The sequence below is a fragment of the Anticarsia gemmatalis genome, chromosome 23 (genome assembly GCF_050436995.1).
Source record: "Anticarsia gemmatalis isolate Benzon Research Colony breed Stoneville strain chromosome 23, ilAntGemm2 primary, whole genome shotgun sequence".
In the NCBI taxonomy this organism is placed as follows: Eukaryota; Metazoa; Arthropoda; class Insecta; order Lepidoptera; family Erebidae; genus Anticarsia; species Anticarsia gemmatalis.
This window is the reverse complement of record NC_134767.1, coordinates 1650836-1675654: the sequence shown is the minus strand read 5'-3', so window position 1 is coordinate 1675654 and position 24819 is coordinate 1650836. Positions and strand designations below refer to the sequence as shown.

General features: G+C 34.3%; 1 protein-coding gene across 1 annotated transcript in view; it reads right to left on the bottom strand.

Moving 5' to 3' along the window:
• The window catches only part of sano (CABIT domain-containing protein serrano), a 144239-nt gene that overhangs the window by 3507 nt on the left and 115913 nt on the right, over window positions 1-24819 (bottom strand). Inside the window, exon 5 of the mRNA XM_076129900.1 lies at window positions 9833-11729. Within this exon, the coding sequence (XP_075986015.1) occupies window positions 9838-11712 (1875 nt within the window). The 5' untranslated portion in view covers window positions 11713-11729 and the 3' untranslated portion in view covers window positions 9833-9837. The remainder of the gene's footprint in view (window positions 1-9832; window positions 11730-24819) is intronic.

The window sequence follows — 24819 nt, the reverse complement described above, 5'->3', positions numbered from 1 at the left end:
ATACATATGTAGTATGAAATAAATAAAATAAAACATTGAGTAGTAGCCTAACAGGTGGGCTAGTAAAAAATAAAGTCAAAAAAATATTACACAGTTTTTTAAATTCTAATTAGAAATAAACTAAACGGACACCTGTTGTTTTTAATTAATTATGTACATAGTTATACTAATATTTATACTTACTTACCTAATATTGATTTGTCTGTTATGCATTTACGGCTAAACTACTGAACCGATTTCGAAGTTTATTATGGAGGTAACTGAAAGACCAGGATTAAACAAAGGATTGATTTAGGAATGTTCCCTGAATCGGCTTAAAAAACGGATGAAACTTTAGCAAACATAAATAATTAAATAACAATAACCCATTAATGTCACTGCTGGGCAATGGTCTCCTCCGTAATGATGGAGGGGTTAAGCCTTGAGTCCACCACGCTGGCCAATTGCGGGTTGGGGACTTTGCATACCTTTAGGAATTGTTCTAAAGAACTCTCGGGCATGCTTGGTTGCATAACGATGTTTTCTGTCACCGTTGGAACGAGAGATAAAGCAAACATTAGCTACATTTTTTTAAATCAACCTCAAATTAAAACAATACCTAAGCTATACACGAAAGTAATGACATGGGTTAACTAGTATCTGTCTTTGGTTCACAATAATTAATAGTTCTACAAATAGGCATATAACAAAAAGAACCGTTCATACATTCACTCATCCATCCAAGTCATTCGTGTGACCCATCTCAGTGAATCACAACAAATTTACAAGTGCCAAGTTACGGTATAAGTCGCCCATTGTAGACTATCAAAAGTAGAGATGAAAAAATCCGACGACATGTCTAAAGTACCGCCGTAACGGATTTATCTTGAGATAAATCTTTGACTTGCGTAATGCGATGTTTAGCGGAGATTATGAACTTTTTTTGTTAGGGTTGTCAAATGTAAAATAGGTGTGTGGTTTGTGTAGTGATATTTTTTCTGTAGGTTGATTTTAAATTGAAAAACATGATCTTTTAAAGACACAACTTGATTACAACTAGTAGTTTTAAAAACAAATGATGTTTTCTCGTTATCTTTGAATTCGTGTCTTTGTATCTTAATCAAATAATAAGCATAAATAACTTACATTTCAGTAAAATTTCTAGCTTTCTTTAAGTTCACATTTCATAAATAGTTAATACTATCGATATACGTTTGCGGGTAACGCTATTTTTAATAAATAAGCTTAAAAGATCTCTTCAACATTCAATAACTGTTACGGCAAGCAAGATAAAGCAATCCCACAGCTGGCCATAGACCTCTGACCATTACTCGTCGTGATCATTCACAGCTGCTGCTTAGTACAAATAACCACTACAATATCTTAATACAAATTCTAGTGCCACAAAATTATCATGTCCATTCGCCAACCCTATTTTAAAAGATAGTATCAAAATATTTCAGTACATATATTGCATTTTTATATGCGCCTAGTACTCGGAATATACTTAAATGGTAAATAGTGCAGTTTTGATTTGTTATGTCAGTTCTGTGACGTATAACTCTTTATGTCTTATACTGCCCTAGTACTTTTATCTTGGTGTTTGATCGTGATATATGTTTTTGGGAAATGGGTTAATATGGCAAAAAAAAACTCGAATGGTAGTAGTAAAAGAAATGCGATGCCATTTATATTAAGTTTGTAACGTAAAATAGAAGCAGTGATAGATCTAAGTGCGTCCCAAGCTAGTGGTCGATGGTTCGAACTTCAGGCAAGGCACGAGTGACTTTCGAAGTTATGTGTGTATTAGAAATAATCATCACTTGCTCTAACGGAGAAAGAAAACATCGTGATGAACCTTGCAAGCATAATATAATTAGCCCTTCACAACTTAGTTACCTGGGTCATAACACGATACCCTTCGGTAAGACTGGTTGTCAGACTTCAAGCTTCTGACTACTGTTAACGACTATCAAAGATCTTTGAAAATTACAGCCGGGACCCACAATTTATCGTGTCTTCCGAATCACGGAGGAATTCGATACGTTCAAGATGGTCACCCATCCTCAGACCAACCTCGGCATACGTAGCTTAACCACAGAGATCGATCCGCGCGGCTGTTGTAAACTAAGTCACGAGCTTCTCTATATAATATAGCATAATAGGATTATAACTACCAATATTCCATCCTAAAAATAACTTGCCCTATTGTTTTCAAAGATTCGTTTCTATAGCACAATGTTTTTCATACAAAACTTTCACAAAAGTGTAATATATTTGTTATAAATAATACATAAACTATACACCTGTCTATTCACTACTATTCCATATTAAAACAGCCATTTATATTGAACTTTTAAATTGTTTTTGCTGTATTTTTTGTTGCCGTTTAGTGAACTGGCTACTTCTAAGGGTTTTGAACTGTAAAGAGCGGTCTACATAATGTACGAACTATAATTGTTTCTACAAAATACTAAGTAATACATCTTCTATCTAAATATATATAGGTAACTCAAAGGTGACTGACTGAAATAGTGATCTATCAACGCACAGCCTAAACCACTGGACGGATAAGGCTGAAATTTGGCATGCAGGTAGATGTTATAACGTAGGCATGCGCTAAAAGCATTTTTCCCCCAAGGGGGTATAATACGGGATGAAAGTTTGTATGAAAATTCTGTCTTAAGTCACACAAAACGGGGACGAAGTCGCGGGCAAAAGCTAGTATATAATAAAACAGTAAAGAAAGTGTGTATGTACATTGAAGACATTTTCAAAATAATAATTAAGGAGTGTAATCAAATATAAATAAGAAAAAGACGAATACCACTTTGTCCGACCTGAGAATCGAATCTATTGAAGTAATGAAACACCGCTCTTATTGACCAAACATCACTCCTAAATTGATTAATGACAGACAGTTTCGATCTACATACATACATACAAAAAATACGATCGTCATATCTTGTAATTGATTTCATACATACATACATACAGAATTGATTTCGTTATTAATTAGTTACATGATGGACTGATTGTGATCGGTATTGATGGGAGGTTATTGACCTCTGGTTTTTGTGGGTAGTTACTTATTATAATTGTCAAACAGTAAAGAGATTAAGTACTAGTTTCATTAGGTAGATAGTTTTTGTATGAAAAAATATAGAAAACATTCACTTCTTAGGCTAAAAAATAAATGTTTCGAGGTTTAACCTATACAGATTGCAAGCTATTTTAATAAAAATTACCCCCGCGGTACATAGAACAAAGTTTCAGAGTCAAAGTCAAATATGCTCTATTTCATTAACTTTAACAAGTATTTGAAATCGTCATAATATTTTTTTTCTACCACCCTTACCATACTATTTTAGTACCCTATTTCAATAAGGGGCTAGAAGTGCATAAAACAATCTATGATGAATTCAACAGAAATCGGTCCAGAAGCATCTTTCTAAAGTAATATTGTTTCAGTAGCAAAATTCTTAACATATTATATGTTTTATTCCGAATCTGAAACTGTCTTCGTGCAAAAAGTCTTATTTTTCTCTTTTTTGTTTTTGTTGTTTGTTAAGTCATAAAGCGTACAAACAGATTTTCGCATCTATGATTTTATTAAGTGTGGATAGAAATTTAACCCTTTTTAAACCTACGTGATAATTTTAAAAGGACTATAGTGTATATCTTCCCTTAGTCTCTCTATACATAATTCAAGATTTATTTATAGCCCAGACATTGAGTAAGATGGCAATAGGCACAAAAACTAGGAATCTAGTCTGAACAAGCTAGGATCAGGATCGTATCGATATCCTTTCTCGATCCGGCTTGCAGTATGTTTAGATTATAAGGAAAACTGTACGATGTAGACGTTGGTCGGATATTATATTGTTTTATCTATAAGAGAATGTGCTTATATTTACAGATAATAGTGTAAAAGTTCATGATTTTAGTTGAAACAGTTTGTAAAAAGAAAAGTTGAAATTTAAAAGTTTTATATGATAATATGTAATTTTCTTTAGTCTCTGCTCATCACAAAGGGATTAAGCGTTATTTTATGAATATAATATTTTTCTTTATGACCGATGGTCCAGAGAATTGGATCCTTATATCAGCTCTTATAAATGTATAAAAATAAGCGAAATACATTATACATTTCCAATCGGGTAGTTTACTGGGTTAACGAAAAAATATCAAACTTATACTCTTAAAAGGTTCATCCTAAATGCTCACGCTGTGTATTTTTTTTGAAATAGAAATGATTGCCGATTGAAACATTTTATTAAGCAACAAAAATAAGACACTGTGACGTCACTATGTCATATTTCTATATCAAAATGTGTTTTTGACATTAATTTAGTAGCTGATTTGACTGGAATTAAGTAAATAAGTATTTGTCGAGGAAAAACAAGACTATTATCGTTACTTAAAATTCAATGACATAAGTAAATACATGTCTATTATGCGTTTCTAAATAAATTCAATAATTTTTAAAGTGACTTTTTTATTACAACTTTTATATACCACCAAAATAAAACATTCGCAATTTCAGATTTCTAGTCGCAATTTCATACACTATAATTTCATTAGCATCGTTAGTCCACGGGCGCGGTGTTCGTGTTGATACAGGGTGGAGTCAGCCCACACCTACAGGAGTGGTGGCAATTAGACGTATCAAATTGATGGTGAAATGACCTTGGACTTGGCTAATTTGATGTACTTGTTTGCTATGAATAGTTTTTATAGTTCTACTAGCTATTATATATCTAGCCACTAGCCTAAACTACACGGGTCGACTTGCGTAGTTTAACTTTTGATAAAAGAAGCTTATGTTTACACCAGTGGAGCTATCACGTATCTCAGTTGACAACCAGTTGAAAGCCACTATGCTGCCTATTGTTTTCTCCTTTAGATTATAGTGATTAATACGTTACGTCAAAGCAGCAATGTACTGAATAGTGACCATAGATTTGACGTATACTAGCTGTCAACTGAGATACGTGATAAGCCCGCAGGTCTGACTATCTCCATGAAAAATGTAAAAAAGTATGGAACTAAATGATACAGTTTAAACGCTAAACCACGCGGTTCCACTCGAATATTCTATAGTTTACTTTTTGATAAAAGCTAATGTTTAACATAGGTGCTTCAACCATTATCTTGTCAAATATATCATTAACATTCGTACACAAATTGTGCTGTAAAAGGAAGACAGATTTTCTCTTTTACATTAGTTAAACCGTAACTATTTTTAATGAGTACGTTAAATTTCTATCAAATTCAAAGTACTTGTTGAGGGACTATTTTCATAAAAACACAGTTTCTATCTCCATTTTCCCTCAACTGAAATATAAATTTTAAAAGGCTAGTTTTAAAAGTTTTTAGAGTTTAAGAAGGGTAGGCCAAAAGTGGTCCTACCCTTTTTAAAATATTTATTTTTAGACCTAAACCCCCCTTTTTTAAAACTGTTACTTTTCGCACCTAAATTCTCTATCTTTAGTTACATATAATCACCGGATCTTCGAACTAATAATACACAACAGTGCCTCGATTCTCTACTACTATCGACTACCGACAAACCGAACTGTCATCGAGAAATTTTGTATGAAAATTTGATCAGCGCCTCTGACGGGTGTCGTAGGAAACATTTTGGCAGTACATTCTAAATGTCAAAATTCGATAGCTAGCCGGTTGTCGGTAGTCGATAGTGGTAGAGAACCGAGGTACAGTTCAATGTACTGCACAAAAACTCTATCAAGATAACCACTAATAGCATTTCATCACACAGTTAGCGCAATTAATTATGTGTTAGCATATTTTTTGTAACACTGAAAAAGCACTTAAGGTCTCCGGCCGTAGATTCACTAGGAACTGTGCTTATATAATGCTTAGTATTTATCAATAGAATATTAGTCCCGTATGGCTGGATATCCTGATTAGAAAATAGTTACTATTTCAATCCTTATCGATATAAATTAAAGTATCACTAATACATGTATTTTATTTTTTAAGCGCAAAACTCAAAAACGGCTTAATCGAAATTGTGTCTTTTTCGTACCTTTCTTAAGATAAAAAGGATCTTATTCAGCACTTCCTAATATATTTATTTTTCTTTTTGTACTGTGTCAAGTCAATAAGTTTAAAGTAAGTTAGTACAAACATATATGAATATAATCTATTTAAAAATCTGTTCTGTTTCTCCCAAAATCTATCAGCTCAAAAATATTTACAGGCTAAAACATATTACGAAAATTTAAAATTAAGAGAAATAAATTTATTCATTAGGCTAATTGTTTGAAATAAAAAGCTTAATTTGTTTAAATTTATTCTTGTTTCCACTAATTACAGCCAGAGTGCGTAACAGTAGCTAAAGACTCAGATCTAAAAATAGAAAAAAAACTTCATTTAAAAAACGAGATAGCTATTTTATATGACCTTTTTACAACCTAAAATTTGATAAAAACATCTACAATTCGTATTCCAATTTATTTTTATATCGATTATAAGAAAAATCGATTTTATTTCACCGTTAACAATCAATTAATTGTATTCGTATGCAAATTTTTCATTGACAATCGAATTTTTGATGCTTCGAGTATAATAATGATGTTATTAATGTTTTATTGATTACTTAATCATTTTATAATATCATTTCGATGAAAACTCAAAAAACTTTTAGAAGTGGTCAAGTGTGGACTGTTACGTACAAACATACATTCATAAGATCACGACTGTTATACCCGAAGGTATGGGTAGAGGTGTATGAAATACAGCCACATTTCGCTATTAACAATATTAGCCCCAAAACGGGGCCAGTAGAATGAAAAGATCATTTTCCATCAATTTAACATGACTATTGAGAAGGACACGGGGGAAATCGGTCTGTATTATATGGTCACCCATCCACTGACTAACTTCGGCAAGTGTAGCTTAACCTCATAGATCGATCTACGGCTGTTGTTACTTAGCCACAAGCTCCTTCCTACCAAAGCAATAAATCACTATCAAAACATTTTACTACATTATTTAATTACAAATATATTTCGTAATTCGCGTAACATCAAAGGTTTTCCTCTAACTGTTTATAGGAAACTCATCGCTGACATATCACGATAGCTTGCGACATAATGCATCCAGCCATTTGCAATTTAAGATTCAAATTCTATGTTTCAATGGACCTGTGGTGCAAATGGCAGTCTTAGCTACTATAATATTGATAGGTTTTAAAAGCTATTATTGTTCTGCGTCGTAGAGAGATATCTGTACGGTGCTGTTTGAACATTTTGAAATCGATTGCGGGGAAAATAATGTGAATTACATCTATAACAGCCAAAAGAGGAAATCAAACGACTTTATCTATACTAATATTATAAAGCTGAAGAGTTTGTTTGTTTGATTGTTTGTTTGTTTGTTTGAACGCGCTAATCTCGGGAACTACTGGTCCGATTTGAAAAATTCTTTCAGTGTTAGATAGCCCATTTATCGAGGAAGGCTATAGGCTATATATCATCACGCTACGACCAATAGGGGCAGAGTACCAGTGAAAAATGTTACAAAAACGGGAAAAAATATGATTCTCTTATGTGACACAAGCGAAGTTGCGCGGGTCAGCTAGTTATCTATATCTATACTTATAATAAATCTGTAGAGAGGTCAATTCTGTACATTGAATATATTTTAAAAAAAACCAATGGGGGATGTTTAGTAACGGATACTGATACCGAATCTGCAATTTATAATTTTCTTTTCTGTCTGTCTGTCTGTCTGTCCTCCGTCTGTATGTGACGCTATCACGTAAAAACTACCGGATAGAATGCACTGAAATTTGGTATATGCATAGATTAAGTAGTGGAGCAGTTCCTAGGATACTTTTTATAGCATAAAATTTAAAAAAAAATTAGAAAATTGAAAAATATACGTAGAAATCGTTTGAACCTGCGTTTCCCTATAGAGACCATAGATGGCGTTACAATCCATTTCACAACATTCGAATAAAGTTAACGCGGCGCCTGCCGTATCGATACCTGTTGTTCGCACCAACCAATAGATGGCGTTATAGCTCGCAACAAAGCATGTTTTTTCTAATTAATTTGTTTTGATGGCTTTATTGTAAAAAAATACCTTTGAAACATGCTATACATTTATAAGATTTTTAAACATAAATGTTGTATGATATATTACACAAAAATGTTGGTTTACGTGGGTCCGGTGCGGTCGGGATATCCTAGATGGCAACCGAGTAATTTCGTTTGTTGTTCGCCGTAACTAACAGATGGCGTTGTTGTTCGAAACACATAACCAAATTAATTGGTTGCATTAAGGAAATAAATTGTATAGCTATGAAACAGACTACGTGGTAAGTTTTAAAAAATAAACAACGGATGATATATAAAAAATAATTACGGGTTACGCGGTTTCGGACGTATCATCGCAAGTAAACATTATTACGCGTGTGAAGAGCTCCGGCGCAGATAGGTCTGTCTGTACCTATTATAATATTCTGAATCCAGACGGCAGTGTTGGGTCAATCAACTAATTTTTTCAATCAATTGATTAGTCATGACTAATTTAGTCATGAATTATTTAGTCATGATTGAATTAATCATGAGTAAAAATAATAATCATAATCATGATTAAATAAATTAGTCATCAATCATTTAATGATTAAATGACTGATGACTAATTTATTGTATTTTTGTATGATGATTAAACTAAAAAAAATAATTCAGGTGACATAATTTTAGTTTAATTGAACACATCTATAAAACTATAACTGATCACCACATTAAGTGGACTGAAAGAAGATAATTCCATTATTTATAAAATTTGATTTTCAAAACGCGTAGTTTTAAAAAGCAATTTAAATTATTTTAAACTAAATTAGCCCGAACTTATTTTTGCAAATGTGTACCTGTGTAAATTAAAAAAAAAATTAACTGATTCTGTTGTAAAACTAGCTTTAATTAAAAACCTGTGATTAACAAATCAACAGTCATGGAACGTAGACTTGAAAAGCTTAGTTTTATTTAACTATTATTTTTAGTCATTAAAATTTTAGTCATGATTGAATAACTAACACTAACACTAATTAATCATCAATCACGACTCATGATTGAATTTTTTTAGTCATTATTCATTAGTCATGACTAAATAATTTAATCTTAATCATCAATCATCAATCAAACTAAATTTTGCCCAACACTGCCAGACGGGTAAGCAATGGTCAGTCTATAATAAGGTATTATATTTTACACTGTAAACTGGTACGGATACAGACGAGAGCGGAAAAGAAGGTAACCACAGGAAATCAGGCCTGCCTGAGCCTGTGTCACATTGTGTGCCCTTCGGGTCCCTTTCGTATATAACCATTAGATGACAAAAGAGTTGTTAGCATTTTTATGTGTATCGAGTGCTTCGCAATTCGCGTGCTCAAACGAATAAGCAACAGTACGAAATTCACGCGAGCGGAGCCGCACGGGTCAGCTAGTTAGATATACAAGAATAGCTATCCGTTGTGGATTTGCTAACTAAAAAATGTTCATTATTTTATTCATTTACTTACGTAAAAATGCGGCTTAATTATGTTTCGTTTCGGGTCGCTGGTAAAAAAAAATTATTCTCTCATTCAGCTACTTAGGTAAAATATGTATGTCTTATGTTTGAACCCGGGTCTTTATGAAGATAGTCGCCATACTAAATTTAGAGAATCGGTTCGGCAGTTTTGCAGTTTAGCTTAACTAACAGACTATCGTTTTAATAATATTAGTATGATTCTATTATAGACGCGTAGCATAGACGTGTCTGACTAATAGTTTAGAAGGTAGAGCAACGAAAATGATAAAAAATGATCAAAACTTACCATAATTAAAGATACAAGGTCGGCACCCTCTTCTGAGCTCCCAAAGACAATTTGTTACCAATCTTCTTGTAGCTTTCATTTTTAACTCTAGATTTTGGTTTGTCTGGATCTGGACATCCTTTCAGCTCCCAAACCAGGTTCGTCAGGGACTTAGGCCGGCTTAGCTTTCGAGACCTTTTCTCAGGCAATTTAGGTCCATTGCCTGAATCACCAGACGTTCTTCCACCTGAATGACTGGAGTCCAAAGTCCCATCAAGTTCCATAGCTTGATGAATATTTGACAGACTTTTATATCTTATATTGAAGATTGGGGAGTCTCCTTTAATCGGTCTTAATGGACTAGCTACTGGACTAGGGGCCTCTTTAGTAGGCGACGTGCTTTTCTGACGGAACACCATTCTATTCTTGTTGTTGTTCACACTATTTTTAATGTACAATTTAGGAAGATTCGGCGCTGGCGCTATTGAGCACTTTTCTTTGTAAACTGTTACTGGAGTTTCTTTAACAGGAATGGTTGCTTTTCTGGTCCGTTTTTCCGCTTTTTGTATATTCAGCGGCTTCTTTGTTGGGATGGTCTCAATGGGCGGTGGTTCCGGCTTGATTTCTGTTATTAAAGGCATGTGGATAGGCGTCGCTGCGGGAGACGATGGCGCCGATTCATGTCTTGGAGTAGGCTCATTAGAATATGAAGCTTTAATGTTTTTAGGTAGAGGAGCAAACCCTCGCACGTAGTCGTAAATTTGGTCTATCTCATCATATTCATCAGGAATACTGTTCTCATCTCGGTGACTACTGTAGATGTGGTTGTGACGAGACAAATGCTTGTGTTGATTCGCAGTATCAGACGACGCGCTTCGTCGAAGAAAATAACCTGTTTTGACTAACGGTGGTGCGTGTAATGGGCCATTCAAAAGTCTCTTCGGATCACCCAACTTTCCATCCAGTACATGTATCCTATCAACTACTTCGACTAACAAACGATTGCACTTTTCCACTAATCTAGAGAACTCCATGAAATTTTTGATTTGCTCCTCATTTTTGCATCTTTGCATTTTGAGAGGGGCCGCGAGGGGTAAGGCTACGAGGGCGTTACCTTCTTTCGGGAGTGGGAGAGCGAAGACGTGGTCTTCTTCAAACATTGACAGTAGTCTCAGCTCTGGTACAAAATGACTCGCACTTTTAAGGCCTCTAGGTGGCGTTCCATGTACCAATCTGACTGTTATCGGCAAACGTTTTGTTAGCAAAGTCTTTGCTGTGTGAACACCACTGATATTTTCTTCTTTAGCCACAGCAGAAAACTTGCCCCTTTGATCTAAACTTAGAAGAATCATATCGCCTTTGCTGTCCGTACATTTTAGATATTTATTTTTACCTAAGAAAGTCTCGCCTCTAGGCATAATTACTTCACCAGCCGGTAAGTTTCTTGCTCCATCGGCTGTGATGTTACCGTCTAAGTCTGTTTTAGCGCAGATGACTCTGATAGGCTCTCTTACAAGGCATCCATCGTCAAGTTTCCGTCGAGCAAGTTCTGATACTGACTCAATACATCTGACAGCCCTTCCCTCCTCACTCAGCAGTTCAAAGTAACCTTTATAGTTATCAGGGATCGCTATTCTAGGTCCTACACTGACCATGCGTCTTCCCTCTTTGAGTTTAATTGCTTGAGCGATGATTTTCTTTCTCTTTCCCGCAGATACGAGTAGTGCTGTACTTTGTAGTCCAGGGCTTGGTAGTGTTGGTACACCAAGTCCTCCATATTGTCCTTTGATGATCTTGGCGACGCTTGGCAAGCGGTTCTTGGCTGCGAACTCCCGAAGGTAGCTGCCCTCGTCTGACCAGCGAGAGGCTGCGACGACTACTTGGCCGTCCGTGGCTGCCATGTCGGGGTTAGTCACATCTGGGAAAGAGAGAAAAGAAAATATTACTTTATGATTTTTACAACAACAGTTCTGTTGAGGAAATTAACTTCTATTAAACATAGACTCTGCTCATTTAAAGGCGGGTAACGAACAGTAAAACATTATTAACGGTATTTATTGACGAAAGGAAAGAAAGAAAAGGAAAAGATAAATCTAAGTAAAAATTAAATGACAACTTTGTGACAGAACTTAGAGTCAATAAAATCAATCTTTCCCTAATCAGCTTACTATTTTATTTCATTGTAACACCGAGAATGTTCGTGTAAACACCACAAAACGGTCACCCATCTATTTACAAACCGCAATAAAGATTGCTCAACCAATACTATTATCGATAAATACAATTTATATACACCTGTGGTTTCTTGACCTAATAGCGTTCAAACCAACAATTGTTTTAAAAGTTTAAGATGAAAGTGTGATACATAAAGGTTAGTACACATTAGAACTTCCTGTAGAGCTATGTATTCACGCACAGTGTAACGTGAAGAATCGATATTGAACTTGCTACAAATGAGTATAATATATAAGGGCTTCTTTGTGGTTACATATGTATGTATAACAGTTAAACTTGGCTGAACAACAGGAAAGTGTAGTTCTTTAAAAAATATATATGTGGAATTAAAAATAAATAATTGTAATTTGATTATATCGGACAAATTCCACTGTTTTTTGTGCCCAGCAGTGGGACAATAACAGGTTAAAGATTAATTTACTGTATGCATTGCTATAAATTATGTATAGTTTGTCATACTACTATTACATTCCAATAATTTTTTGACCTAATTTATATTATACAGCTAACCCGCGCAACTTTGCTTGCGTCACATAAGAGAGAATGGGTCATAATTTTCCTCGTTTTTGTAACATTTTTTACTGGTACTCTGCTCCTTTTGGTCGTAGCGTGATGATATATAACCTATAGCCTTCCTCGATAAATGGGCTATCTAACACTGAAAGAATGTTTCAAATCGGATCAGTAGTTCCTGAGATAAGCGCGTTCAAACAAACAAACAAACTCTTCAGCTTTATTATATTAGTATAGATTTTGTATTATGTACTTTAAAAAAATGCATTAAATCTATTCCCAAACACAAAAATCCTCGTGTTATCGTAAACCGCATTACCTAACGCATCTGTATGCGGCGGCGCGTAACGTTACATCAACCATTGTCGGTGTGCGTTGACCTTAAACTTGAACGTGTGCGCTGTGCGTTATGCTTTAATTAACATGTGCTTGTGTTGGGAACTTTTTGTTTTAAGAAAGTTTTTTTTTACCTGTTTCGGTAGTGTATCCGACTGCTGATCATGAGGTCTTGTGGAGGTGTTGCTGGATTCCTGGATCGTGTAAAGTGCTGGTCTTTTCTAATTTATATTGAAATGCAACTTCGCTTGCGTCACCCGGCAAATTTTCCCCGTTTTTGTAGCATTTTTTACTGCTACTCTGCTCTTATTGGTCGTAGCGTGATAATATATAGCTTATAGCCTTTCTCGATAAATGGGCTATCTAACACTGAATGAATTTTTCAAATCGGACCAGTAGTTCCTGAGATTAGCGCGTTCAAACAAACAAACAAACTCTTCAGCTTTATAATATTAGTATAGATAATTAACATGTGCAGTTGTGAACTTTTGTTTTAAGAAAGTTTTTTTTAAACTATTCGGTTGCGTATCCGACTGCTGATCATGAGGTCTTGTGGTGTTGCTGGATTGCTGAATCGGGTAAAAAGCTGGTATTTTGTAATTTATATTGAAATGCAAATTCGCTTGCGTCACCCGGTAAATTTTCCCCGTTTTTGTAGTATTTTTTACTGCTTCTCTGCTCCTATTGGTCGTAGCGTGATAATATATAGCCTATAGCCTTCCTAGATAAATGGGCTATCTAACACTGAAATAATTTTTCAAATCGGACTAGTAGTTCCTGAGATAAGCGCGTTCAAACAAACAAACAAACAAACTCTTCAGCTTTATAATATTAGTATAGATTTCTTAATAGTAGCCTGGAGTTTTGTAAAATGCCCAATATATGGCATAGTATTGCATGGGAATAACATTGTTAATGGCGAAAAGCGGGGGTATTTCTTACGGCTAGACTATTGGCATTAACCGGGCACCGGCAAACTAATATGCGAGTAATTTATAAAAAGACCGATATAATTTTGTTCGATCTGGGAATTGAACCTGGGTCTACAAGAGTTAGCAGTCTGACAAATGTAAAAAAAAAATCATGAAAATCGAACTCAGGACCTCACGTCTAACGTCCTTTCATCATAATCAATCACAAAATATCCAATTTAGTAAACATCAATCAATAACTAATGCTTCTATCAATACAGTTATAAATTATTATTATCATAGACGCGGGTTTCCGCTACTAGTATTATTAATTATTATTTTTAATCATAATCAGCAATCCTTTGACATATGATTAAACAGTTTCACAAATCTTTAATGTAAAACTTGCTACTGATTGACTGTTATTGTGGTTTTAGATGTGTTAAAACAAGTAATAGTTGCAATAAAAATATTTCCACAGTCAATTTCGAGTTTTGTATGTAAATAATTGTTTCTGTGATGAGCACGAGTTTTTGTTTCAGGGCCTGGTTGTTAATTTATCTATATAAGAATGTATTTATCAGTCGCCTGGTTACCATAGTACATGCTCTGCTTAGTTAATAGTTTGGAATCAGATGATGTGTGAGCAGTCCAAAAATATAACATACTAATATTATAAACGAAAGTGGTCTGTCTGAACAACTTTTACAGCAAAACAATTTAATTATTTTTGAAGCAATTGAATGGAGACCGTTAAAGACATTTCTATCTAGTATTAAAATATATGTCGAGGATACCAATACGGTAAAAGAAATAGATTATCAAAAAACTAATTAGAATCCTTTAAGCTGTTTCTCACTTGCATTATTTTTTATAAAATTTGGTTTAGCCGGTCCCGAGATTGACACATACAAAATCACCGACTCATAATATTAAGTGATTATTATTTTTTATCAAACGAAATGCCATTTGATTGACATCCAATTAAAAATATAGCAAAACTCTACGAGATTGTATTAATATCTTTTAAACGATGGTTTGAAAAAAAGCTTGTATTAACGGTAAAACTTGATTGAAGAATTTTCAAATCTTATTTGATATGTCAAACGTGTTCGGTAGTGTATGCGACTGCCGCGCAGAGGTCTTTGGTTCGAATTCTGGGTCGCACCAAAAAGTCTTTTGTGAGTTTGTCTGTTCAGATTGTCTCAGATATTGCCCGGAATTAGGAAGTTGACGTTGTAGACCGCCGTGCTTTATAAAGCACGTAAAGCCGTCGGTCCTGCGCCTGACCTCTCACTGGTCGTGTCGGTTTAGCCGTCCCAACGGGCTATGGGACTTGAAAAATAGAGTGTATACCTGTGTATTGTGCACACACTTGGATACTATAAACAAAGTCTTGCACAGTTGTCTGGTTTCAATGAAACTGGCCGCCTTAGCCGAATCGGCCAGAAGGATATCATAATCAACAGTGTCAAAGTTGTTTAAACTGCCTAGATCTTCCATTACAGTTTTGGCTTACAATATCTATATGTCTGTTTACAGCATCCTAACTCGTAAACGAATAGACTTATTCAATACAATTTTTTTTCGTTCAAAACCTGACGCGTTTAAGATGGGTTTTATAAACATCCGTAGAATTTTTTCTTAGTTTTTGGCAATAAAAGAACTGAAATGTATTCTATATCATAATTAGGAAATCACGCACTTCACAGCGCATCCCAGTAAGCAATAAAACAGATTTGGCAGAAAACTCAGTGAATTAAATACACTTTTATTGGACAGTCTAAAATTGCATATAAAAAACACCGTACCTATAAATATCTAGTCAATAATCGCAGTGTTCAGACGATGACTTTTCAAAACATTAAGATGAAAGATAAAAAGTAGAAAATTAAAAAAGTTTCGAACTCAGTTCGTTACAGTCGTTACTAGTTATCAGATCAACGCAATCATGATAATGGTAGAAAAAACATTGGAAAATACATTTCGCATTGTTAAGTAACATCACGCTTGTACCTTATACAGGGTGTTCCAGAACTCAATGTCGAGCCGAAACGGGGAAACAGGATTGATTGTAAACATAATGAGAAAAATCAGAAAAAATATATCCTATGCAGTTTGAAAATTGTTGGTATTTAAGAGAAACCTAGAAATTTGGTCAAACTGTAAGCAGTTTTTGGTTATTGTGTTTTGGGACATCCTGTATGAATAGGGTATTAGCAGACACGCTGATACGATTGTGTGTAAAAAAATAATGTGTATGACCTTTTAGCTATGGTTTTGGGAGACCGCATATTAGCTAATTTTAGCATTGGCAGCTGGCGATAGGATTCGACTAGTCTATCTAGGATTCTAAACATTTGATTATTTTATTTCATATCGTCTGGGATTCATTCCTGAGTTTAGTCATTATGTTTTCATATTCTATAGCAGGTGTCTAATATTATAAGGTTTATCTTTAACTAAATACACATAAAATAAAACTTCGATAATGGGAGAATTTCTCATTTACCTACACTTCAAAGAAAACCACATTTCTCTCTTACGCGTGACGCTGAGTATTTAGTTTCGACAAAAAAAACCCAATCACACTAGCAATCAAAACGACAAAACCAACAAATCATTTCAAAATTTAAAAGCTCATCATCCGGAAAAAATATCAACAAAAATATGATTATCACATGATCACGATTTGGACAAAAATGTATAAAGTTTTGTTCCGTCCGCTCACGACTGTATGGCACGATTAGACCTATTGTGAGCAGCTAGATAATATTGCGTCTAACAGTACTCGATCGGTTGTAGACAAATAAGGAGCGGGGTACACGGCTATGAAGGGAGCGAGTGTGATTTTAATATTTTTTTTACTTTTACCGTGGATTAATCCTTCTAAAAAGAGGTTTTGATTATGGCCACACTATAAATCGATTTACAGATGAATAAAATATGAATATTACATGCCTAAAAATTGTCAAAGTGTGGACTGACGGCCTTACCCCTCCCTCGTCCGGTAGGAGACCCTTGCCCAGTGGTGGGATAGTAATGAGTTTAAAAAAAAGTGTACATTTTTATCGATGCCAAAGACGATCATACATGCATGCAATAATTATTGTTCCAAATTGTTACAGACACTTATTTGCTAAAACAGGTAAACGGCAAGTTACTTTTTTTCGTAAATAAAAACATGTATTTATCTTTCACAAAGGCATAACAAGACAATAAAGTTTAACTCAAAAGTACTACGAAAGTATTCAATCCAAAATTCAAGTTCACATTTTCAAGTTCACAGCCTTCTCACTGTACAAACCCGCTATTTTCAAGGCCCCATTCCCCGCAAACCTTCTGACAGGCCGCTGCAACAAGTTTCCCATGCTGTTTTAAAACTGGCTCTGTCCATACCTAATTTGGCACGGTACTTATGTCCCTTGATAATTATAAGAGTATTATGATGGGAATATTGATGGGCTAACGGGTTTGTTGTTTCTTTGATAACGTGCTAGGAATTATGTTTGTGACGACTTTTATTTATATAGATGGATGTAAAGTTTAATTCAACCAGATCCTTTCCATGGTTCAAATATTGGTCACCTCGCCGGAAAAATCATAGAACCATGAGTGGTGGGTTCGAATCCCACCAGGACAAATATTTGTGTGTTAAGCACGAGTATTTGTTCTGAGCCTGGTTGTTGATTTATCTATATAAGTATGTTTTAGAAGGATGTTTATCAGAAATTTGGTTGCCATAGTACAAGCTCTGCTTAGTTTGGAATCACATGATCGTTTGTGCGTTGTTCAATGATATTTATTTGTTTCAACGGGGATTTCAAACCAATACTCCCATGAGAAACCGTGAGGTCCTGAAGTGAGACTTTTACAAATATGCAAAACGTGAATAGAACTCGATAACTATAAGTCGAGCGAACAACAAAATATATACGTTTTGTCTGGGATTTGAACCTAAGACACTAAGCATGGGAGCAGAGTAGTGACTACAAACTTATAAACAACACACAAGTGACAAACAAATATTCGTTTCGTGTGGGAATCAAATTTAAGATTATAGACAACAGGCATAAAGCAAAGAAATTTTATTGAGAACCTAATTTTTTTAAGTCAGTTAAACTTAATATAGGGATGTATGCAACTATAAGTGGCGAATAAATCTAATTAATGACATGACAGTTCATTAATAAAACGACCAATTATAATTTTATTGCACCTAACCAGTACTTATGTATAAGAAAACGGGCTTATACACGGGTGACATTTAATGGAAATCGAACCTGTAATATTTTAATAAATTAAACTTTATTAGATACATCCCTTGCTGAAAGTTATTAATGTTGTAGTTAATACGGCAGGAAATCTTAAATATTAATTAATTTCAAGCTGGGAACTGAATGTAAGATTTCACATGTTATACCATAATTGAAGTTGTAAAAATTTTCTAGTATTTATTGGTCATTATTTAATTAGGGGACTGATTCAGTTAATAAGATAACTACTAATTAATCCAGTCCCCTGGGCTTTAATATTTGTAACTGTTTCTTAACAGTAAGCTTACTAAGCGGTCACCCACCTATAGAACGTCCGCGCTAAGGTTGCTTAACCCACTGATTGTTTTAGCGACGAATGCAACTATAGTCCAACCACTGAATACAGAGCCTCGTATGCAGGGTTCGCGGATTGCACAGGTAATCAAAATTCAAAATTTCAAACATCAGTGTCCCATAGACTTATATAGTGGACGGCCGGTTAGATAAAGCAATCCTATTTTGAAAATATATAAAATCATTAACTGTAATGTAGATAAATATTTCACGCAAAGGCTCTTTACAAAGTTGTCGGACTATAGCTATGAGCGACTCAGTCTAAATATATACTTCTTTTGTTATTGAAACTGTCTTTCTATTTCTCTAAGTACAGTTTATTCTATTTATATAAATAGGCTTGAAATACCTTTACGGAACAACAATTGATACAAAATAAAGTTTAATTAATAAGATATTAAGTTTTAAGTAGGTCTTTGTGAACTTAACGCAAGCGAATCTCATTGTTTTTATACCAAGTTATATTTACCATCGAAATTTTAAATACACACTCTTATCCCTATAGAAATAAAGTTCAAAATCGAACTACTTTTTACATACAAAAACTAATTTAATTGAGAAATTATATCGGGGTTTTTCACAAAGTTAATTTTGCAGTTCAAGCGACCTTATCTTTATAGATTTACGGTTCAAAATTATATGGCGTATTGTTGGTTTATTTTTGTTAGTTCGAATGAATGTTTTCGATGTGCTCCGCTTGGCTAACGAAAAAATTCACGGTGAGATGAATTATACGTTTTTATATTGAATGAGAATGTATTGGATTATTGTTTGATTCAATGTTTTCATACATTTATTGAAATTGGGTGTTAAAAAGTGTATTATTTTCTGTTTTCACATTTGTAGTTTCATTCATTCAGGTAAAATGCTGACACTTTTGTTATTAAATATAATAAAGAGTTAAATATAAAAATTCACTGGCAGTTCGGAATGCAGGCCAAACGAGAAGACCTGGCAAGAAACTCCTACTTTAGCAAAATAATTGAAACCACAGTCATTAGAAACAAGCAAATTGTTTTTTGTCGCGACCAGTGATAGTACAGGTGACTGAAGGAATCACAAGACAGAAAACCTTAGGAACAAAGACCCGAGATTCAAATCCACGACAACTATGGAACAGTATCTTTCATTGTACTGTACCACAGACTTTGGCATCCTTATTTTATCAATATTTTAAATGTAAATGTGTGTGTTTTTATTACCTGAAAATTGTTGAAACTAGTCCAGGGGATTGACGTTGGTTAATTTTAATCAAAAATCAAATCAAGCGGATCTTTGAGCTTAAGTTAGTTAAGAAAACCAAACAAAATCATGCAAAACTCTATACATAAATATTCTCATTTGCAAAACTAGTTTTAAAAATCATAGTACCTTCACCGCTTGCCTTGAAAAGGGACATATTTTATTTCTGCAGGAAGTCCCCATCATAGGCGTATTACCGTTACACTAGCGACATCTGTTATCGGCAATGTTAATTACCACTGGTTATTCTAGTTCTCTATGTTTCCGCTGAGAAGCGTCTTTACATAGATTTTATTTATGTATTTTGAATTTTAAATAAGATTTTTATGTGACTTTTCTATAATTGAATATGAAAATTAATGAAAATAGAGAATTGAAATTAATTGAATTACGTGTATGCATGACAACTGGTCCCAATCAATGACAATGAAAATGGATCAGAAAACGCATTGATTAAGAATTAAACCCAGTAGATGGCGGTGACATATAAATAAGTACCTATGTTTTAGTGTTAAATTTTAGCTCTTTCTTCACAAAAATAGGTATTGCTATTAATAATATAATTATATTATTATATTGCTGTGACTCTAAAGTAAAGGTTTTGTAGTCGAATCTCAGGTAGGGTAAAACTATTGTACTTCAATTATTCGAAATACAGAAGTAGAAGCTTTCATAAAATCAATAATAATTTTCAAAATTAAAAAATCCAAAATTTGGAATTTTAATTTTGAAAATTGTGTACTGTTCGCAAAAGTGACTATAAATTTTGCTGCTAACTGTACAGTTATCCGGTACATAACTGCTTCATGTAATATTTCAAAGCTTTAAGTTTGTGCGATACATCATAATAATTACTTTAAACTCGTAAACATATTTTAACGTAAATTATTGCGTAGTGCCACTATATATTATGTTTAAGTTGAAGGATATTTATACTTACATAAATACATACATACACACATCCATACATATGTATGAAATTTACCCACGTTTCGCCTGACACAATATTAGTTCCATGAAATAGGGGGCGTATATGGCAATAGGCTTTTGGCATTGGGTTCTTTCTTTATCAAATTCAGAGCTGAGAAATGTTTTTTTTATTGATGTCTTTCATAAAATATTCACAATAAACTGACAAGCAATATAATAATACTATTGTAATCATACAACTATAAGTCATTTTTAATTGTTATCTCTCCTTATCGCCTCTCTATAGCTTTAAGTTGGTCATCTATAGTATTTGCATGTACGATATATTTGAAATACAATTAATAATTCTGTTGATTTTCAAAATAAAGAAGCTGTTTTGAACTAGCTATCGACAGCTGCATACTGACGTTTTAAATTCAGAATGTTATATTCCAGTACCACCCGCAAATCTTACGTAAGACTCTTTACTAAGTTGTTGGACTATAACACTAAACTTCACTGCAATATAACATAGTAACACTATGTAAAACTCAGTGCTATTCACTTTGATATTGTACCGTTAAAGATATAAAACTATTTTACGAGTTAATGCATTTTGAAGGAGGAATTTGGTTAAAGCTTTAGTGAAGTTTTCCACCAGTAGTGCGATTCTCTACAGCCGATACTAAACGAATATCAAGATTTTGATAGTTAAAGTATACTTAAATAATTTCTACGGCTCTCGCTAGATGAGCTGATCAGATTTTCATTGAAAATTGATTGATAGCTAGTAGAAATCAAAATAAATTTAACTCATTAATGTCCCACTGCTGGGCATGGTTAGGTCTCGAGTCCACCACGCTGGTCAATTGCGGTTTGGGAACTTTGCATACCTTTAAGTCCTCAGTAAATATAGCTGAGGAAAATATTTTAAAGTTAAGACAATATAAGTAATTTATCGTCTAGATGAGAAAAGTAAGAGATATATATGATGAAGTATTTTAATTTAGTTTCATATTTTCGAATGTCTGATCTAGATGCTCAAGGCGTAAATTAATGGATATTTTCTATGCTACTCTTATTTTTGTTCTAGTTTAACTTTTAATTTCTTTGTTTTGTGATTTTGGAAGCTAGCGGACTACCACAACCCAGTTTTTATTACTCCATTACTGTCCCACTGCAGACTTTCAAGCTTCTGACTAATGTTTACGACAGTCAAAGATCTTTGAAAATGACAGCCGGGCCCCACAATTTAACGTGCCTTCCGAATTTATAAGATGGTCACCCATCCAAAGAACTAGCTTTTGCCCGTGACTTCGTTCGCGTGGTTTGTAACCTAGGACAGAATTTTCATACAAAATTTCATCCCCTATTTTATTCCCTTGCAGGTAGAATTGATCAAAAATCTTAGCTTCCTTTCTTAAATTTCAGCCCGATCCGTCTAGTGGTTTGGGCTGTGCGTTGATAGCTGATCACTATGTCAGTCACCCCCGGTTTCTGAGGTACATTTAACTCTAGTTTATCTATTCAATAGCGACAAAACTCATACAAAAAAAAACGCTATTGAATAGATAAACTACCGCTAAATGTACTCAGAAACCGAGGGTATGTCAGTCAGTCGCCTTAGAGTTATATATGTATACTAGCGGACCAGCCCGACTTTGTCCGGGTATATAGTATGTTGATCCCGTTCCCGTGGGATCTTGGATCCCGTTGTTCCCGTACCAACCTTGTACCAATTTTCTTATTGTGATAGTGAAACAACTGCACTAAATTGTCCAATTTAGTGTAGTTGTTTTAAAGTTATGCGCGCACATACATTTCTATGATTCATTTTAATTTATTTAGATATTTAGATGTCCCACCCTTCATCCCTGTCCACAAGGGCCGTACATTGTAGCAGCACGTGCTATTAAAGTGCGGACTGGTCCACACCGTTATATGACTCAAACTTGATGCTCGAGGATTTATAACGAGGTGATTACACTGCGGGCCGAGATGTGGGTGCAGTGAAGAGTTTTAAAATGTTGGATAAAGTAAAGTTTTATATGTTGTGGGTGCAGTGAAGAGATTTGTTAGTATTGTGAAAAGTTTATTTAAATGTTGTCTTAGGTATAGTTTTACATAAACTGTAAAAAAAAATCGCCAAGGGATAATAATAAGTTACAGTATGACTTGTGATTTCAATGAAGATCATTTTTAGAAGCAAGTGCCAAAATAAAATCTTTAGAAATTACGTCTAGTAGTCTTGTTTTATAGTAGGGAACAAACGCTTTATAAAGATAAATAAAATTTTGCATATGTATTACGATTCAGTCAGAAAATGAATATGAAGTATAATGTATAACGAGTAAAAATTGAGTTGCGTGATTGAGATTTTATAAAAAACAATAAAATTAAAAACTTCATTCAATAGTCTGTTAAAACTCTAATAAGTATGATATTAGAATACTAAACTACACTACACTATATTATTAAATAATCTACTCTCCAAGCAGTTACATAACCTTGCACAGTGCGCTGTATAACTTTGTCCCGACTTGTAAAGTGGCATGGCTTTTTGCAGCGCAGCGGGGTGAATGTCCTGCGCGCGCGGCCTAATGTAACGAAATTGTACATCATGTGGTTCGTTATTAGCATATTATTTTGACTGGTTTTAGGGAGATTTTAAATAAGGAGAATATCTTGCCTTATCGATAAGAGGAGGTGATATTATGATCTACTTTTTTAAGACACCACCGATATAGAAACCAATTAGTGCTTGACGCTAGTTCCAAATAATATTATTTGTGCTTGACATTAAGCTGATCTAGGTACCTATTTGGTACGGCCGTGAGACACATCCTCAACCATTTTATATTGTTGTTGTACTATGTATTTTTCTTGTGTGTGCTGGTTTTACTTCCTTTCTTTCTTATTTACTTTTAAGTCAATAATAAGACTTAATTTAATAAGATATACACAGATCATACCACTGATATCTTGCAAAAAGGTCAGATGCGTAGTATTCGTAAATGGTGGTCATGTATGACATGATGTATGGATGTGAATGAAGGAAAGGAAATTTGTAAGGATCTGACCAAGTGCCACTTGCCTTCCTTGGTCTCTGCCTACCCCTATAGGAAGAAGACGTGATTTTATATATAAATCGCCAATATAGGAATAGGTTCTGCTTACTTTTATACTTACACTATATTGTCAAGTTTGTATGTCTGCCTGTACACTTTGATGCTGAACCGATAGTCATTTAATTTAGCATCGGGTTAATTAAAGATCTTAGGATATCGAACAGACTGAATAATATACCAATAACCCGAAACAAAATATCAATATTTTTATCCCCAAATTTTTCTTTTTTGCAGCCCCCAATAAAGTTAAACTTCCGGCAATAAGACTATTAAAGAAACGTACAAAATATTTCGCACTGTACCGAACAAAATCATATAAAATTATACTGTGAAATTGTTAATTGTTCGTTCCAATAATCTTTTATACTCGTTACAAGAATTTGCGTACAAAAACTGTAGCACGTTTGAGATTTTTATGTCAGTCGTTAATTTCTATTATGCAATATTATGAAATAGGTATTGTATAAACGTTCAGTGAGCAACGACACGTGTTGAAGTTGTTAAAGGTTAGATACAGCCTTCAGCCTAGTGAAGGTGTTATCAATTCAGTATCAGCGCGATTCTCTACAGTCGGTACTGTCGAGTATCGAAAGTTTGACATTTAAAATGTACTTACTGTCAAAACAGTTCCTACGACGCCCATTAGAGGCGCTGATCAGATTTTCATACAAAATTGATCGATAGCTAGCCGGTTGTCGGTAGTCGATAGTAGTAGTGAATCGGGCTTACAGTATATATTATAAAACAAAGTGTCCTTTGACGTGGCTCAACGAAAGTTATTTTAATTGACAACAACCGGGACAAACGCGCGGAGACGCCCAGTTCAAATACCACTATGCGGTCACCCATCTATGAAATGACCGTGCCAAGAGTTGCTTAACCCAGAGATCGTTTGCCGACCGGTGAGCGCAACTGGCTATGGGCGCTATACTTTTGCATTTATAATATTATACGTATTATAGTTTCGTTACTATCAGACAGAAAACCGGAGGCTTCCTATTACAGTTTGAATAATGGTCAAGATAGCGTTGCCACCTTTTAGCGGGTATAAAATATTGGAAGCTCGCTTTCAGGCTATCGGGTTTGATTTCCAAGTGAATAATTAGTTCTAGTTGTTATAATTT